Source organism: Pseudophryne corroboree, chromosome 9, assembly GCF_028390025.1.
Source record: "Pseudophryne corroboree isolate aPseCor3 chromosome 9, aPseCor3.hap2, whole genome shotgun sequence".
Classification (NCBI taxonomy): Eukaryota; Metazoa; Chordata; class Amphibia; order Anura; family Myobatrachidae; genus Pseudophryne; species Pseudophryne corroboree.
In genome coordinates this window covers 442,613,644-442,633,435 of record NC_086452.1, presented here as the reverse complement: position 1 = coordinate 442,633,435, position 19,792 = coordinate 442,613,644, and the positions used below count along the sequence as shown (strand labels likewise).

General features: G+C 48.3%; 1 protein-coding gene across 2 annotated transcripts in view; it reads right to left on the bottom strand.

Moving 5' to 3' along the window:
* The window catches only part of IMPDH2 (inosine monophosphate dehydrogenase 2), a 100,376-nt gene extending 81,752 nt beyond the window's left edge, over positions 1-18,624 (bottom strand). The window contains exon 1 of one of the 2 annotated variants that reach the window (XM_063941126.1): positions 18,410-18,624. In XM_063941126.1, coding sequence (XP_063797196.1) covers positions 18,410-18,507 — 98 coding nt within the window. In that variant the 5' untranslated portion in view covers positions 18,508-18,624. The remainder of the gene's footprint in view (positions 1-18,409) is intronic. The other variant, XM_063941127.1, reaches the window with a different exon arrangement.
* Positions 18,625-19,792: the final 1,168 nt, after the last annotated feature.

Below are 19,792 nucleotides of genomic sequence, written 5' to 3'. Positions count from 1 at the left end.
GGCTCCGGTGACCATCCAGGCTGTACCTGTGATCGTCCCTCTGGAGCTAATGTCCAGTAGCCAAGAAGCCAATCCATCCTGCACGCAGGTGAGTTCACTTCTTCTCCCCTAAGTCCCTCGTTGCAGTGATCCTGTTGCCAGCAGGACTCACTGTAAAATAAAAAACCTAAGCTAAACTTTTCTAAGCAGCTCTTTAGGAGAGCCACCTAGATTGCACCCTTCTCGGCCGGGCACAAAAATCTAACTGAGGCTTGGAGGAGGGTCATAGGGGGAGGAGCCAGTGCACACCACCTGATCCTAAAGCTTTACTTTTTGTGCCCTGTCTCCTGCGGAGCCGCTATTCCCCATGGTCCTTTCAGGAACCCCAGCATCCACTAGGACGATAGAGAAAGAAGGGTTATACCCGGGTTGAATACCGGGTCAAGTGCAGTGTGAATGGGAGCCGTTTCGACGTGTCATCCCATTCACAGCACAGGGAGAGGCGGCTCAGGAGATGAGCTTATCTCCCAGCGCCGCCTACTCCCCCGCTGCTGCGCCCCCCCCCCCCCCTGCTATGGCAAGCAACCCGGTATATTGCCGGGTCGGAAAGCCACCATAGCAGAGCAAATGCCGGATCCCACCCGGTAAGGACACGTTTCTCTTACTGGGTGGGATCCGGCATTTGCGATCTGAAAGCGGTATTAGTAGGTAGGTGTTATTTTTGTTCCTGCTACCAAAGAGCATTACCTTACACTTGTCTGTATTGAAGCTCATTTTCCATTTTGCTGCCCATGCTTACAGTTTTACCACGTCGTTCTGAAAAGACTCATCATCCCCCAACGTATTTATAACCTTACACAATTTGGTATCGTCTGCAAAAATTGACACCATGCTCTCTAGATCTACTGCTAGATCGTTATTGAAAATGTTGAACAATAGTGGTCCAAGTACAGACCGTTGTGGCACACCACTTAGTACTTCAGTCCAATTTGAAAAAGTTCCTTTTACCGCCACTCACTGCTCCCTATTATCTAACCAATTTCTGACCCAAGTACATATTGTGCTCCCTAGCCCTATTTCTTGTAGCTTGTAGATAAGTCTCATGTGCTGTACTGTGTCGAAAGCTTTAGCAAAGTCCAAAAAGATTACATCCACCTCCTTACCCTGATCAAGGTTCACACGAACCGTTTCATAAAAGCCTAGTAAGTTTGACATGATCTATCCTTCACAAATCTATGTTGGTTCCTATTAATAACCTTATTGGCTTCAATGAACTTCTGTATACTATCCCTTACAATACCTTCCAGTACTTTCCCCACTATAGATGCAAGACTAACTGGTCTATTATTACCCGGTTCAGCTTTACTTCCACTATACGCCAGTCTTTGGGAACCATGCCTGATGTAAGAGTCATTGAAGATCAAAAACAGCGGTTTTGCTAGTTCAGAGTGAAGCTCCATGAGAACCCTTGGGTGAATTCCATCGGGACCAGGTGATATATTATTTTTTTTTTTTAAATTTGGTCACAGACTACCTCCTCACTCAAATAAGCATTTACCAGTGGGACATTGGGGGTCATTCAGAGTTGTTCGCTCGTTGCCGATTTTCGCTGCGATTTGTTGCTAAACGCACATGGTACGCAGCGCGCATGCGCTTACTTATTTTACACAAAACTTAGATTTTAAATTGTTCGTGCGGCGCTTTTCAGTCGCACTGCTGATCGGTGAGTGATAGACAGGAAAGGGGCGTTTCTGGGCGGCAACTCAGCGTTTTCACGGCATTTGCAAAAAAAACGGGGGAGTGTCTGGAGAATCAGGGGAGTGGCTGGCGAAACGTAGGGCGTGTTTGTGACATCAAACCAGGAACTAAACGGACTGAGCTGATCGCAATCTAGGAGTAGGTCTGGAGCTACTCAGAAACTGCAAGAAAATATTTAGTAGCAATTCTGCTAATCTTTCATTCGCACTTCTGCTAAGCTAAGATACACTCCCAGAGGGCGGCGGCCTAGCGTGTATAATGCTGCTAAAAGCAGCTAGCGAGCAAACAACTCGGAATGACCACCATTATCTTTGTTGAGATAATGTGTTAATCCTTGCATCTGGCCCTCTTGTAAATATTGATGAGAAAAAAAAATAGGATTTTAGTACCTACCGGTAAATCCTTTTCTCTTAGTCCGTAGAGGATCCTGGGGACTCCAAAAGGACCATGGGGTATAGACTGATCCGCAGGAGCTTGGGCACACTATAAAGACTTAAACTGGGTGTGAACTGGCTCCTCCCTCTATGCCCCTCCTCCAGACCTCAGTTAGAAAACTGTGCCCAGGAGAGATGGACATGTCGAGGAAAGAATTTATTGTTATAAACACGGTGAGTGTCCTACCAGCTCACACCTCAAACACACCATAGAACGTGGCATTCAGTAGAATACCAGCCCCCGGTATGCACAAAACACAGCCACATGCTGAGAGAATATGTAACACAAACCGTGTGTCCACATAAGCAAAAATAAGACCCCGCATGCCATGGCATGAAAAACGGTAGCAACCGCCTGACAGAGTAGACACCACCAGGGTGTACCAAAAACACTAACTGCAGACACCGTACGCACTGGGACGGGCGCCCAGCATCCTCTACGGACTAAGAGAAAAGTATTTACCGGTAGGTACTAAAATCCTATTTTCTCATACGTCCTAGAGGATGCTGGGGACTCCAAAAGGACCATGGGGTTTATACCAAAGCTCCAAAACGCGTGGAAGAGAGTGCGGACGATTCTGCAGCACCGAATGAGCAAACAAAAGGTCCCCAACAATCATGGTATCAAACTCGTAAAGCATAGCAAAAGCGTTTGATCCCGACCAATAATCCGCTCGGCAAAGTTGAACCGCCTAGACTCCTCGGGCATCCGCCCAAGAAGAGCCCATCTTTCTATTAGAATGGGCTTCCACCGACTTCGGTCACGGCGATACACCCGTAGAACAAACATGCCAAATCGTATCACAGATTCAGCATGTAACAGACTGCATACTGCAGTCGCCCCAAGCATGTTGGGAGCATACCGGACAAACAGAGCCTCTGTTTCTCCAAACTGAGCCAAATTGGCTACCTAAATATTCAAATCCCCGATAACACCGAGAGACTGAATCAGCTAATGCCTAAGTAACCACCGGCATTAAAAATAGATTGTTTTCTGCGAAACCCAGAAACCACTCTTTGGCAGAACTACAATCCGAGTTCACAATTCCTCTCTATCCACCTGGAAGATCAAACAAGGCTCTTGTGAGACAAAACCACCACTTCCGACACCCACCTTGTGGACGCCAAAGCCAATAGCATGACCACTTTCCAAGAGAGAAATTTTTATTTTATTTTTTATTTTAAAGAAAATAATAAGGCCATACTGCACCGAAATGGAGCCTAACTGGAGGCCTGCATCCACACCGGCTTGTAAGTATGGATAAGAACGACCTAGCTTAAAGTCTTCCGTAGGAACCATCCTGGATTCACACCAAGGCACAGAATTACGCCAACCACGGTGGTAAGGCTTTGCCGTTACTTCTGTCCTAGCCTGAAACATTGAGGAAATGGCTTCACTGAGAACATCCTTCCGGCTTAGGATATGGCATTCAACCGCCACGCCGTCAGACGCAGTAAGTCTTGATACATGCCCTGATCTAGTTGTAACAGTTCCTCACGTAAAGGAAGAGGGCAGGAATCTCCCATGAGCAAATCATGAAAAACTGGATAGCAAAACCTACTTGGCTAGATCAGATCCAAGAGAATCGCCTGAACCTTTGTTCTTCTTACGTTTATCACCTTCAGAAAAAATGAAAGAGGAGATGCCACATAGACCGACTAAAAACACCCACGGTGTCACGAGGGTGTCCCTTGACCTGAAACAATATCCCTGAGGCCTCTCGTTGAAGCGAGATGCCAACATGACCAATTGCGACCCACCACAAAAAGTTGTCACGTCTGTGAAAATTTCTCGATGACTGAATTTTTCCCGGATGGAGATCGCGTCAGCAGAGGAAATCTATTTCTCCTTCGCTTACCACCGGAACGAATACTACCAGACTTTTCGCCCCACGGCAAAACTGTGCATCTTCTGCCATTGCCGCTTTGCTCCTTGTTCCGTCAGAGCGGCTTACTTACGCCACTGCTGACAAGTGGTCTGGCAGAACTAACATGGGCCGAACACGAAGAATACGTTCGTCGAAAATATCTCTTAAATCAAGAAAGCTTATTGCAGACAAGCTTTCCAACTTAACCTTAACCTCTGGAAATAAGTCCCTTGCAAGGCCTGCTCCCCAGCCTTGGAGATCTGTATGCACGGATACCAGGATCTAAACCTGGATCCCAAACCTTCATCCCTCTAGAAGGAGAGAACCGAGCAGACACCACAGGAGTGATGTCCTGGCCTTTAGGATTATATTCCGGTGCATGTGCAGGTGAAACCCGGACCACAATTCCAACTGGCCCCTTGAAAGCCACTCTGGCAGTAGACCTGCTCACCAAAACAGGCCTCGTAGGCCGCACCCATCTGTTTTAGTAACAGAACATATTGATGAAGTGTCCCAGCAAAGCTGATCCAACTATGTATCCTCAGACCTCTTTCCACAGGAAAAAACCCCGAACATTAACCGGGCAGTATCTACTCTGAAACCCACCTCCGACAACTGTGTCGGTGGGAACAACAGCCAATCCCTGTGTCGAAGAACAGTCAGAGAGAAACAACGATTTGCACCTTTATACAGGGACAACCGGACAATGTCCTGAACCTGACGCACCTCTGTATGACGTAGCGTACTACCTCTCCATCCAGAGGGGAACGGCAAGATCTATTAGAAAAACAGTAAGGGGAACAACCGTAACTCAGAATGCTCCCCTTTTGGATTCTATAAATAACTCACAAGTCTTAATCTATTCCTGGACTAACTGAAATTATTAGACGAGCGCTCACCGGAGTGGGAACTAGCCAGATAGACTCAGCGACAAGTGGTGGATGTGTTGGAAACAGAAAACGACATCCACTTCTGCGAACCTACCAAGGCTGCAGAACTCTTAGCTTTCAACCTTCCACTGTCTGCACAGAAAAGGAAAAAAAGAACGGTATCGAACCGGTTAAAACGACTGTATCACACAAAAGAATGCGTCACCAACCGTTGTGAAGGAGGCTAACTCACGAAGGTAGACTTACCAGGTGTATCCGCCGAGAGTGACTGAACAGAGGGCTCACCAAACAGCTGTATACCTCCCCCGAGTATCTCTCGGAGACAACCTCAGCATTTTTCCCGGCTACACCTCCTGCTGTCACGCGGCAGCCTGCTGCAATGTTATAAGTAGAATCAACATATGCAAGCTTACCCACTCTGGGTAGGGTAATTCTATCGGATGCCTACCCGAATACAACCCTCCCTCATGTGCATGCAATCCAAATAAGGCCAAAGTATAGAAATAAAATCTCACTTCGCTTCCTGTGTATGATCCTTTGCGACCGGGCTCTGCGTCGACCAGGAGTTGACTGCCGTAATGTTCTCTCCGCGTCGGGAAGAGAATAATATTCGGACTCCGTGAGAGGATCAAAAACCAACTCGTCACGGCCAATCTAGAGCTTAATCAACAGAGCGATCAGCACATGAGAAGAATACCATTATATTAGCATTCATGGATATACATAATGTAATACACAATAAAACACACATATCCTAACCATGCATATATAAACATATCTACACACACATATACATACATATAGATATAACCTATACGCAAGTGGATTGTCCAGACCAGCCAGGTCCCAGTAATGTGTATGACCATGTACTGACGTGCCCCCGATGTGGATCTCCCAGGAACGTTATGGTCGACAGAAACTGAGTAAATGTCGACAGCAAGGAATAGTAAGCGGGCAAAAAAATAATAATAATCTTGGAACCCCCAGGGGTCTGAGGGAAGTATACAAATACATACATACATACATAGTGTGTACATATGGGTATATATATTTATAGGTATGTGTGATAGATAGAGATATAGATAGAGATAGATAGAGATAGATATATATATCTATCTCTATCTATATACACATATATATATATATATATATATATATATATATATATATATATATATATATATATATATATATACACACACACACACATATACATATATATATATATATATATATATATATATATATACACACACACACACACACACACACACACACATATACATATATATATACATATACATACATACATACATACATACATACATCTCTCTCTATATATATATCTATATCTATCTCTACACACACACACACACAAATACAGGTACAAGGCAATAACAGCCTGTTAATTTTTTAACCCCGGAAATACAGTTGATGCCGACAGGGCATCCACCAACAACTGTGTCTCCCCTAGCGTGTTTACTTGTTTTCAAGCACACAAAACCAACCTGCTAATACTTAATTTTTCGGATCAAGTACCGCCAAGCGTCGGCGAAGCCGACAGTTATCCCCACAGCAGCTTGTGACAAAGCCCTCACACCTGTCGACATATGTCGACTAACAGATAGTGGGTAAAATAAGAATTTACTTACCGATAATTCTATTTCTCGGAGTCCGTAGTGGATGCTGGGGTTCCTGAAAGGACCATGGGGGATAGCGGCTCCGCAGGAGACAGGGCACAAAAAGTAAAGCTTTAGGATCAGGTGGTGTGCACTGGCTCCTCCCCCTATGACCCTCCTCCAAGCCTCAGTTAGGTACTGTGCCCGGACGAGCGTACACAATAAGGAAGGATTTATGAATCCCGGGTAAGACTCATACCAGCCACACCAATCACACTGTACAACCTGTGATCTGAACCCAGTTAACAGTATGATAACAGCGGAGCCTCTGAAAAGATGGCTCACAACAATAATAACCCGATTTTTGTAACTATGTACAAGTAATGCAGATAATCCGCACTTGGGATGGGCGCCCAGCATCCACTACGGACTCCGAGAAATAGAATTATCGGTAAGTAAATTCTTATTTTCTCTATCGTCCTAGTGGATGCTGGGGTTCCTGAAAGGACCATGGGGATAATACCAAAGCTCCCAAACGGGCGGGAGAGTGCGGATGACTCTGCAGCACCGAATGAGAGAACTCCAGGTCCTCCTTAGCCAGGGTATCAAATTTGTAGGATTTTACAAAACGTGTTTGCCCCTGACTAAATAGCCGCTCGGCAAAGTTGTAAAGCCGAGACCCCTCGGGCAGCCGCCCAAGATGAGCCCACCTTCCTTTTGGAATGGGCATTTACATATTTTGGCTGTGGCAGGCCTGCCACAGAATGTGCAAGCTGAATTGTATTACACATCCAACTAGCAATAGTCTGCTTAGAAGCAAGAGCACCCAGTTATTTTGGGTGCATACAGGATAACAGCAAGTCAGTTTTCCTGACTCCAGCCGTCCTGGAAACATATTTTCAGGGCCCTGACAACATCTAGCAACTTGGAGTCCTCCAAGTCCCTAGTATGTGCAAGGCACCACAATAAGCTGGTTCAGGTGAAACACTGACACCACCTTAGGGAGAGAACTGGGGACGAGTCCGCAGCTCTGCCCTGTCCGAATGGACAAACAGATATGGCTTTTTTGAGAAAAAACCACCAATTTGACACTCGCCTGGCCCAGGCCAGGGCCAAGAGCATGGTCACTTTTCATGTGAGATGCTTCAAATCCACAGATTTGACTGGTTTTAAACCAATGTGTTTTGAGGAATCCCAGAACTACGTTGAGATCCCACAGTGCCACTGGAGGCACAAAAGGGGGTTGTATATGCAATACTCCCTTGACAAACTTCTGGACTTCAGGAACTGAAGCCAATTCTTTCTGGAAGAAAAATCGACAGGGCCGAAATTTGAACCTTAATGGACCCCAATTTGAGGCCCATAGACACTCCTGTTTGCAAGAAATGCAGGAATCGACCGAGTTGAAATTTCTTCGTGGGGCCTTCCTGGCCTCACACCACGCAACATATTTTCGCCACATGTGGTGATAATGTTGTGCGGTCACCTCCTTTCTGGCTTTGACCAGGGTAGGAATGACCTCTTCCTGAATGCCTTTTCCCTTAGGATCCGGCGTTCCACCGCCATGCCGTCAAACGCAGCTGCGGTAAGTCTTGGAACAGACATGGTACTTGCTGAAACAAGTCCCTTCTTAGCGGCAGAGACCATAAGTCCTCTGTGAGCATCTCTTAAAGTTCCGGGTACCAAGTCCTTCTTGGCCAATCCGGAGCCATGAGTATAGTTCTTACTCCTCTACGTCTTATAATTCTCAGTACCTTAGGTATGAAAAGCAGAGGATGGAACACATACACCGACTGGTACACCCACGGTGTTACCAGAACGTCCACAGCTATTGCCTGAGGGTCTCTTAACCTGGCGCAATACCTGTCCCGTTTTTTGTTCAGACGGGACGCCATCATGTCCACCTTTGGTAATTCCCAACGGTTTACAATTATGTGGAAAACTTCCCCATGAAGTTCCCACTCTGCCGGGTGGAGGTCGTGCCTACTGAGGAAGTCTGCTTCCCAGTTTCCATTCCCGGAATGAAACACTGCTGACAGTGCTATCACATGATTTTCCGCCCAGCGAAAAGTCCTTGCAGTTTTTGCCACTGCCCTCCTGCTTCTTGTGCCGCCCTGTCTATTTACGTGGGCGACTGCCGTGATGTTTTATCCCACTGGATCAATACCGGCTGACCTTGAAGCAGAGGTCTTGCTAAGCTTAGAGCATTATAAATTTACCCTTAGCTATATTTATGTGGAGAAAAATCTCCAGACTTGATCACACTCCCTGGAAATTTTTTCCTTGTGTGACTGCTCCCCAGCCTCTCGGGCTGGCCTCCGTGGTCACCAACATCCAAAACTGAATGCCGAATCTGCGGCCCTCTAGAAGATGAGCACTCTGTAACCACCACAGGAAAGACACCCTTGTCCTTGGATATAGGGTTATCCGCTGATGCATCTGAAGATGCGATCCGGACCATTTGTCCAGCAGATCCCACTGAAAAGTTCTTGCATGAAATCTGCCGACTGGAATTGCTTCGAAGGAAGTCACCATTTTTTTTACCATGGCCCTTGTGCAATGATGCACTGATTTTAGGAGGTTCCTGACTAGCTCGGATAACTCCCTGGCTTTCTCTTCCGGGAGAAACACCTTTTTCTGGACTGTGTCCAGAATCATCCCTAAGTACAGGAGACTTGTTGTCGGGATCAGCTGCGATTTTGGAATATTTAGAATCCACCCCTGCTGTTGTAACAGTATCCGAGATAGTGCTACTCCGACCTCCAACTGTTTCCTGGACTTTGCCCTTATCAGGAGATCGTCCAAGTAAGGGATAATTAAGACGCCTTTTCTTCGAAGAAGAACCATCATTTCGGCCATTACCTTGGTAAAGACCCGGGGTGCCGTAGACAATCCAAACGGCAGCGTCAGAAACTGATAGTGACAGTTCTGTACCACGAACCTGAGGTACCCTTAGTGATAAGGGCAAATTTGGGACATGGAGGTAAGCATCCCTGATGTCTCGGGACACCCGATAGTCCCCTTCTTCCCGGTTCGTTATCACTGCTCTGAGTGACTCCATCTTGATTTGAACCTTTGTAAGTGTTCAAAATTTTTTTTAGATTTAGAATAGGTCTCACCTAGCCTTCTGGCTTCAGTACCACAATATAGTGTGGAATAATACCCCTTTTCTTGTTGTAGGAGGGGTAATTTAATTATCACCTGCTGGGAATACAGCTCGTGAATTTTTTCCCATACTGCCTCCTTGTCGGAGGGAGACCTTGGTAAAGCAGACTTCAGGAGCCTGCACAGGGGAAACGTCTCGACATTCCAAACTGTACCCCTGGGATACTACTTGTAGGATCCAGGGGTCCTGTACGGTCTCAGCGTCATGCTGAGAGCTTGTCAGAAGCGGTGGAACGCTTCTGTTCCTGGGAATGGGCTGCCTGCTGCAGTCTTCTTCCCTTTCCTCTATCCCTGGGCAGATATGACTCTTATAGGGACGAAAGGACTGAAGCTGAAAAGACGGTGTCTTTTTCTGCAGAGATGTGACTTAGGGTAAAAACGGTGGATTTTCCAGCAGTTGCCCTGGCCACCAGGTCCGATGGACCGACCCCAAATAACTCCTCTTCCTTTATACGGCAATACACCTTTGTGCCGTTTGGAATCTGCATCACCTGACCACTGTCGTGTCCATAAACATCTTGTGGCAGATATGGACATCGCACTTACTCTTGATGCCAGAGTGCAAATATCCCTCTGTGCATCTCGCATATATAGAAATGCATCCTTTAAATGCTCTATAGTCAATAAAATACTGTCCCTGTCAAGGGTATCAATATTTTTAGTCAGGGAATCCGACCAAGCCAACCCAGCTCTGCACATCCAGGCTGAGGCGATCGCTGGTCGCAGTATAACACCAGTATGTGTGTATATACTTTTTATGATATTTTTCCAGCCTCCTGTCAGCTGGCTCCTTGAGGACGGCCCTATCTATAGACGGTACCGCCACTTGTTCTGATAAGCGTGTGAGCGCCTTATCCACCCTAAGGGGTGTTTCCCAACGCGCCCTAACTTCTGGCGGGAAAGGGTATACCGCCCATATTTTCTATCGGGGGGAACCCACGCATCATCACACACTTCATTTAATTTATCTGATTCAGGAAAAACTACGGTAGTTTTTTCACATCCCACATAATACCCTCTTTTGTGGTACTTGTAGTATCAGAAATATGTAACACCTCCTTCATTGCCCTTAACGTGTGGCCCTAATAAGGAATACGTTTGTTTATTCACCGTCGACACTGGATTCAGTGTCCGTGTCTGTGTCTGTGTCGACCGACTAAAGTAAACGGGCGTTTTAAAACCCCTGACGGTGTTTCTGAGACGTCTGGACCGGTACTAATTGTTTGTCGGCCGTCTCATGTCGTCAACCGACCTTGCAGCGTGTTGACATTATCACGTAATTCCCTAAATAAGCCATCCATTCCGGTGTCGACTCCCTAGAGAGTGACATCACCATTACAGGCAATTGCTCCGCCTCCTCACCAACATCGTCCTCATACATGTCGACACACGTACCGACACAGCACACACACAGGGAATGCTCTGATAGAGGACAGGACCCACTAGCCCTTTGGAGAGACAGAGGGAGAGTTTGCCAGCACACACCAAAAACGCTATAATTATATAGGGACAACCTTATATAAGTGTTTTCCCTTATAGCATCTTTTATATATTTCTAACGCCAAATTAGTGCCCCCCCTCTCTGTTTTAACCCTGTTTCTGTAGTGCAGTGCAGGGGAGAGCCTGGGAGCCTTCCCTCCAGCCTTTCTGTGAGGGAAAATGGCGCTGTGTGCTGAGGAGATAGGCCCCGCCCCTTTTTCGGCGGCCTCGTCTCCCGCTCTTAACGGATTCTGGCAGGGGTTAAATATCTCCATATAGCCCCCGGAGGCTATATGTGAGGTATTTTTAGCCAAAAAAGGTTTTCATTTGCCTCCCAGGGCGCCCCCCTCCCAGCGCCCTGCACCCTCAGTGACTGCCGTGTGAAGTGTGCCGAGAGGAAAATGGCGCACAGCTGCAGTGCTGTGCGCTACCTTAAGAAGACTGAGGAGTCTTCTGCCGCCGATTCTGGACCTCTTCTCGTTTCAGCATCTGCAAGGGGGCCGGCGGCGAGGCTCCGGTGACCATCCAGGCTGTACCTGTGATCGTCCCTCTGGAGCTAATGTCCAGTAGCCAAGAAGCCAATCCATCCTGCACGCAGGTGAGTTCACTTCTTCTCCCCTAGGTCCCTCGTTGCAGTGATCCTGTTGCCAGCAGGACTCACTGTAAAATAAAAAACCTAAGCTAAACTTTTCTAAGCAGCTCTTTAGGAGAGCCACCTAGATTGCACCCTTCTCGGCCGGGCACAAAAATCTAACTGAGGCTTGGAGGAGGGTCATAGGGGAGGAGCCAGTGCACACCACCTGATCCTAAAGCTTTACTTTTTGTGCCCTGTCTCCTGCGGAGCCGCTATCCCCCATGGTCCTTTCAGGAACCCCAGCATCCACTAGGACGATAGAGAAAAAACAGTGAAGTTATGGATCACAACAAGGATTATGCGTCCATTATTAAACATAATGCTGTATGACACCCATATAGCATTAAAAACACTGTGCCCCCCTCCTTCTTACTATACAGTAAATCCTGGTGGGGACCTGATGAAAATGGCGCCGACTCCTCTGTGAGGGCTAAGCTCCGCCCCCTCCTGGCGCGCTTAAGCCCGCTCAATTATATAAATATATCATACCCTAAAAACTAGCTGGGGACCCTATATACAGGGGGTAACCACCTGTATAACTTACTTTTTGTCCCAACGCAGCCCAGGGCGCCCTCCCCCCCCCTGCACCCATGGAAGCCGTTGGTGTGTGGGAGCTATGCACACTGCGGTCTCCCGGCGGGGCGAAGACACCCGGTGTCTGGGCATACTCCCCCGCCCGGGATCCTTTTATAAATGCCGCCCAGGGCGCTCCCCCCCCAGCGCCCTGCAGGCCGACGGGGAGCGGGAGCAGAGAGCGCAGCGCAGCGCTGCCGCTCCCTCCCGTTTGCGGCGCACGCCGAAGCATGCCCCCCCGCCAGTGATTACATCTGTTAAATGCTGCCCAGGGCGCTCCCCCCCCCCAGCGCCCTGCAGGCCCGGTGGAGTGCGGGAGCCAGGAGCGCAGCGCTACCGCTGCTGCTCCCTCCCATTCACGGCGCACTGGCCGGGCGGGCACCAAAGTATGTCCCCCCGCCAGTGAAGTACAGAATTTATGCTATATGCTGCCCAGGGCGCTACCCCCCCAGCGCCCTGCAGGTGATTGTAAGCGCGGGAGCAGGGAGTCAGCACTACCGCTGTCTCTCCCCCCTGCAGCACCCTGGCGGGGTAAACATACACTGTACCCAGGCACCGTAATATGTCCCCCGTCAGCATTGTAGACCATCAGCAACATGCCCCCAGGGCGCGCCCTGCCAGAGATGTTGGTGTGTGGGAGCCTGGAGCGCAGCCCTACCGCTGCGGTTACCTCCGTTACTGAAGTCTTCTGCCGTCACTGAAGTCTTCTTTTCTTCCAATACTCACCTGGCTTCTTTCTTCCGGCTTTTGTGAGGGGATTGACGGCGTGGCTCCGGGAACAAGCAGCTAGACGCACCAAGTAATCGAACCCTCTGGAGCTAATGGTGTCCAGTAGCCGAGAAGCAGAGCCTTTAAACTAAGAAGAAATAGGTCCTGCTTCTCTCCCCTCACTCCCACGATGCAGGGAGCCTGTAGCCAGCAGGTCTCCCTGAAAATAAAAAACCTAACAAAGTCTTTCAGAGAAACTCAGGAGAGCTCCCCTAGTGTGTGACCCATCACTCCTGGGCACAAAGTCTAACTGAGGTCTGGAGGAGGGGCATAGAGGGAGGAGCCAGTGCACACCCAGTTTAAGTCTTTATAGTGTGCCCAAGCTCCTGCGGATCCGTCTATACTCCATGGTCCTTTTGGAGTCCCCAGCATCCTCTAGGACGTATGAGAAACTAATTTATCTGCTTGTCCTTTAAAGGGCCTATATACTCTCCTTCTTTAATCTTTTGCTGTCAAAATATTTTAAAAATGTTGTGTAAATGTATGAAACCTGATTAGAAGAGTAGAACTTTGTTTCATATACAGGTACATCTGTGATTACAATATTTATACTTCAGTGTGACAGGAGCCCAACATCCCTACTCTGCTGCTGGGGACCCTGCTCCTTCCATTATATAACTCTCAGTCTGTGGCTTCCTGCTGCCTTCATTCTCCTCCTGACAGGGGCCCTCATTCAGAGCTGATCGCTCGCTAGCAGTTTTTTTTGCAGTCCAGTGATCAGATATTTGCCGCCTATAGGGGAGTGTATTTTAGCTTTACAAGTGTGCAAACATATGTGCAGCCGAGCGGTAAAGAGAAAAAAAAAAAAAACAACAACTTTGTGCAGTTTCTGAGTTGCCCAGGACTTCCTCAGCCGCTGAGATCACTTCAGCCTGTCCGGGGCCGGAATTGACGTCAGACACCCGCCCTCCAAACGTTTGGACACGCCTGCGTTTCCCCAACCACTCCCAGAAAACGGTCAGTTGACACCCACAAACGCCCTCTTCCTGTCACTCTCCTTGCGATCGACTGTACAAATGGATTCTTCGTAAAACCCATCGCACAGCAACGATCCACTTTGTACCTGTGCGACGCTCCTGTGCACTGCGGTGCATACGCAGTTCTGACCTGATTACAGCAAAAAACACTAGCGAGCGATCAGGTTTGAATTACCCCCATTGACACATGCAGCACTGTCCTCACTAACATCACTCATCTCCTGATATACTCTGTGCTGCTGGGTGACCTGCTCCTTCCACTATATAACTCTCAGCCTGTCTCTTCCTGCTGCCTCCATCCCCCTCCTCACATCATGTCACTGTCCCCGTCACATGCAGCCCTGTCCCCACTGACACATCACTCATCTCCTGATATACTCTGTGCTGCTGGGGACCCTGCTCCTCCCACTATATAACTCTCAGTCTGTGGCCTCCTGCTGCCTCCATTCCCCTCCTCACATCATGTCACTGCCCCTGTCACATGCAGCCCTGTCCTCACTGACACATCACTCATCTCCTGATATACTCTGTGCTGCTAAGGACCCTGCTCCTTCCACTATATAACTCTCAGCCTGTCGCTTCCTGCCACCTCCATTCCTCTCCTCACATCATGTCACTGCCCCTGTCACATCACTCATCTCCTGATATACTCTGTGCTGCTGGGGGACCATGCTCATTCCACTATATAAATTGTTTTATGAACAGGCAGGTCACAGATAGAAAGATGCTCAGACCCCAGTAAAGTGCAGATTAAAAATTTAATTTCAATAATAAAAATCAACAGGTAAGTACCTAGTGGTCACTACAGATACACACATGGCTACAGCTTCCAAAACTCCAGTTCTTTGCTGGAATGATGTAGGCATGAGAAGTTTGGGGGCCCCAAGATGGCTGCCTCACCACTTCCTTTTATGGCGAGATTAAAAATGTGCAGAACCGATTATTCTGCAGGTATCTTGTCGTTTGTGTATTGTATATAATTGCACTTTGTTTCTCCTCCTGTGTATTTGTAGCTCTTTGGGGGGGGGGGGGGAATTGAATTGTGCCACGCACCCCTTGCTGGCAGTCTATAGTAATGGGCATCTATCAGAGCAATTCAATTGTTGCTCTGATCAGGCAGCCATTATCAGCAGCAGTCACATTTTTTCTCGCAGCCTCCAGGTGTGTGAAAATTGTGTGCAAAGTCCGTAGTTTGGGCACCCAATAAATATCTTTAGATGTAGATGGGTTTAGCTGCTTTATGCGGCTTATCAAGGCGCTTTCATCTGCATTACATAATAACGGGCGTCTGATCAGAGCAACAATTGAAATACTCTGATAGATGCCCATTACTATAGACGGGCAGCAGGGGGTGTGCTACACAATTGAATCCCCACCCCCTCCCCTGTTTGTTTCTGTTCTACCCACTGTAACGCATCCAAAACGGCTGCCTAGCCTGGTACTTTTTGGGATGTATCCGCGGAATGGATAATGCCGTGAGTATCTTGTGTCTGAATTTCATGTGTTGTATTCATCCACTAAGTATTGTAGTGCGCCCAAGATGGCTGCCTCCTTTGTAACAGGATGTTTTGAGTTCTCTTATGGTGCCCATACACTTGTGCGATGCCCCGCGACATCGCAGGGCATCGCACCGGCAGTTCAGGTGCGATGAAATCGCACCTGAACTGCCAAAGTGATTACCATGCGATAGATCGCATGGTAACCACGTGATGGGACATCATCGCTGAGTGGGAGCGGCTTCTGGCCGCTCCCGGCGGGTGCCCATTGCAGTGCGATATATAGCATGTGTTTTTAAAAACACATGCGATCGCACTGAGATACGATAATTATTAAGTGCAGCACATACTATCTTGAGACGCGAGATTCGACCGGCGTGCCCGCGCATCGCGTCGAAAGGTACCTAAAATGTGCATACAATCCTTTGATTTCTCTCACAGATGAGGTCAAAATCGAAGGTTAGCACAGATTATCTCACAAGTGTATGGGCACCATAAGAGAAAAGCACTATAGAAATAATTATGGCATAAACGCACAACATGCATCAATTCCTCTACATGGGACACAACAGGCCGGTTACCAGAAGGCAGACCGTTTCCCAGGCCACATATGCACGGTGCCCATATCGGTAGAAAACATAGTGCATATCACCTTGCGATGCCGATGCGTGGTTATGCGGAATCGGCATCACAGGGGGGGGGGGGGGGGGGGGGGGGAGAAAAAGACTGCAGCCAGGCCAATATTGACTATGTCGGAGGTTTATACCGCCGGCCAGATTGTATTGTCAATGTCGGCCGTACCCTGCATTGCACTGCGTGTATGAAGCTTCAGGCTTATCAGCCGCCGTTTTCTAGATGATAACGTCCCTGGACTGATTTTATATTATGTAGAATTGCACAGTACCACTTCTCTTGTAAAGAAGTGGCAGTGCCTCTATACTAAACAACACACATGCTAGGACAGTGGTGGGTAACATTCCATCTAAGAACATAATCATGGGGCAGATGTATTAAGGCTGGAGAAGTGATAAAGTAGTGATAAGTGGAAGGTGATAATGCACCAGCCAATCTACATATTGGAGCATATTGGCTGGTGCATTATCACCTTGCACTTATCACTTCTCCAGGCTTAATACATCTGCCCCAATGTTACCAAGGACATTAACTTAGAGGCACAGTACTGAGCAGCATTACAGGCTAACCACGATCTGGCAAGTACCAATACATCAGCTGCCGGTTATGGTGTAACCAGGTAAATACTCAGTGTGACACACATCCGGACACCTGAGCCGCTAGGAAAAAATGGTCACATTGTAGCAAGATGGGCTATTACGGCACACCTGTGAGGGCTCTCTGTTGCCCACCATTATATTAGGCATATAAAATGTAACAGAGCTCAGTTACATTACATTTCTACTGTATAATGTTACGTTTATTGATGCCACTATAGTGTGCCCTGAGGTCCCACACTATATAGATCAGCAATGTGGTAGGGAATTCAGCGCTCTACAGTGTAATGCAGGATACAGTGTGTTACACAGAAGGAAGGCCCAGACTCACAACACAAAGCTTAGAATCTGCTTAATCATGCCAATATCTACATTATCACATACAGAATATGGTGAGCGGGTATTAAAGGGTTTTCTATATTCCTTTAACCCCACCACATGACCCCAGTACATGTATGCCAGTCTCACACATTAATCCATAGAGGAGTTACACAGACAGCTGATTATATAGGGAGCAGACTGACATACTAGCAGGCAACCAATGACTCATCAGCTCTGGACCTAGAGGCTGACAATTATTGTATCATCAAAGAGACCAGCATGTCGTGCCGAGACATATGGTCCCCTGGCACATTATGCTGGGACTTCTGGTTCTCCTTGCATATCATGCTGGGGACTGCTGGTTCTCCTCACACCCCCTGGCACGTCATCCTGGGATTGGGATCCGGATGACGAGTCGACAGTAAATAGGTCAACAGGCACAACAAGTTAAAATGGTCAACAAGTTCTTTTGGGAATTCTTTCGTCATTTACCATCCACGTGGTCTACAACTGGGAACAGTAACATGCAGCGAGGGGACGCAGTACACCAATTGGGGTAAAATGAGGTTTAACATAGAAAATGACGCCTCCCCCCCCCCCCCCCCCCCCAAAAAAATAAAAATATATATATATATATAAATCCATAAAAATAACACCCAAAACACCTATGTCGACCTGTCTTGTGTCGACCATTTCAATGTTGACCTTTGACCCTACCCCCAGCAACCTTTTGTACTTGTCGACCTAATTCTGGTCGACTCAATGACACATCTGCTGGGACTTGTGGTCCAATCACACCCCCTGGCACATCATCCTGGGACTTCTAGTCCCCTCATGCTCTCTGGTACATCATACTGGGAAGTATAGTGCCTTCACGCCCCCTGGAACGTCATGCTGGGACTTATGGTCCCCTCACACCCCCCTGGTACGTCATGCTGGGATTTCTGGACCCCTCACACCACCCTGGTACTTCATGCTGGGACTTATGGTCCCCTCACACCACCCTGGTACTTCATGCTGGGATTTATGGTCCCCTCACACCCCTGGCAGGTCATGCTGGGACTTACGGTCCCCTCACACCCCTGGCAGGTCATGCTGGGACTTATGGTCCACTCACACCCCATAGAATGCCATGCTTTGATCCATGATACCACAACTCCCAGGCACCTGGCCGAGCCCTCTCCTTGGCAGTCAGACACAGAAGCTCAGGGTCACTCACTTGTAGGTGAGTCCGTCTCCGGCCCCGAAGAGCTGCTGCGCTGAGAGCCCATCATCCGGGACATAGCAGGTGCCTCCGCTGATCAGGTAATCCGCCATCGTGCTCCGGAGGCCGGGGAGAGCTGCACCACGAGGACTGGCTCCTTCCTCCCCCGGCGCCTAATGCTGCAGTGTCCCTGCGACGGTGACTAAGAGAGAGGCCCCGGACCGGAGCGTCTGCCTCTTATACCCAGCTCCCGAGCGCCGCCCGCTGGCGGGTCCCTCACCCCACACCCGCCCGCCCGCTGCTGCACGTGTGCACTAGTATACAGTGTATAATACAATATGTCCGGGGAGTGGGCGCACACTCAGTATGTAACGGGTCAGGATAACGGGTGACACTGCCGGACACTCCGGGGGGGAGGATAACGGGTGACACTGCCGGACACTCCAGGGATAGCGGGTGACAATGCCGGACAGTCAGGGGAGAGGATAACGGGTGACACTGCCGGACAGTCCGGGGGGAGAATAACGGGTGACACTGCCAGACTCTCCAGGGGGCAGGGACGGATCTAGACTTTTCTTTAGGGGGGGCGGTTTACTGTTTAACCTTGACTCCTCCCTCTACGATCCTAACTCCTCTCTCAATTCTGACTGAACTTTTTGAGTGAGACTGAGATAGAGCTTTGTGATTGTTTTATGTGCATGTGACCAGAGGCGGATTGGGCATAGGGTTCACAGGGAAGATTCCCGGTGGGCCGACGCTCCCATGGGGCCTGTTTTGTTTGAGGACATGTGGTCCTTTTTATAGACATAATGAATAAGATGCAAAATAATTTGCATATATGAAAATTACTTTGCCACTTAGCCTGTGATTGCAGATGATCTAGTGTATGCTCTGTCTGCCTGTCTGCTTGGCTGACATATAAGATTGAGTGAACAGTGATTGGGATACGGTTGGTGTACAAAACAAGAAAATATATCTTTCTAAAGATGATATAGTTTCCTAAATTCTGAAGGTGTATCATATAATGTGCTCATAATATTTAATTGTATTTCCTTTTAACTTCCCCCTTGATGCTGGACATGCCCACTATCTGGAAAGTCTTGTGGGGAGGGTGCTGCTGGCATTGTCCATGGCTAGACCTTACACCTCTGGTGCTGCCCATGTGGGGCCACTAGTACAAATTTTTCCAGGGCCGCTTTTTGTTCCCAATCCGCCCCTGCATGTGACTATGCTATGGGGTAATTTTATTTATTAGCCCTAGTACCCACACACCAGCAAGTGAGGGGCAAATGCTCTGTAAACCTTGCTCTCCTGGCTCCTCTGTGCTGCTGTGGTATAAGCTGCAGCACATCGTTCTGCCTCATGCTCTCCCAGAGAGCTCTCTTCTGCTCAAAAGTG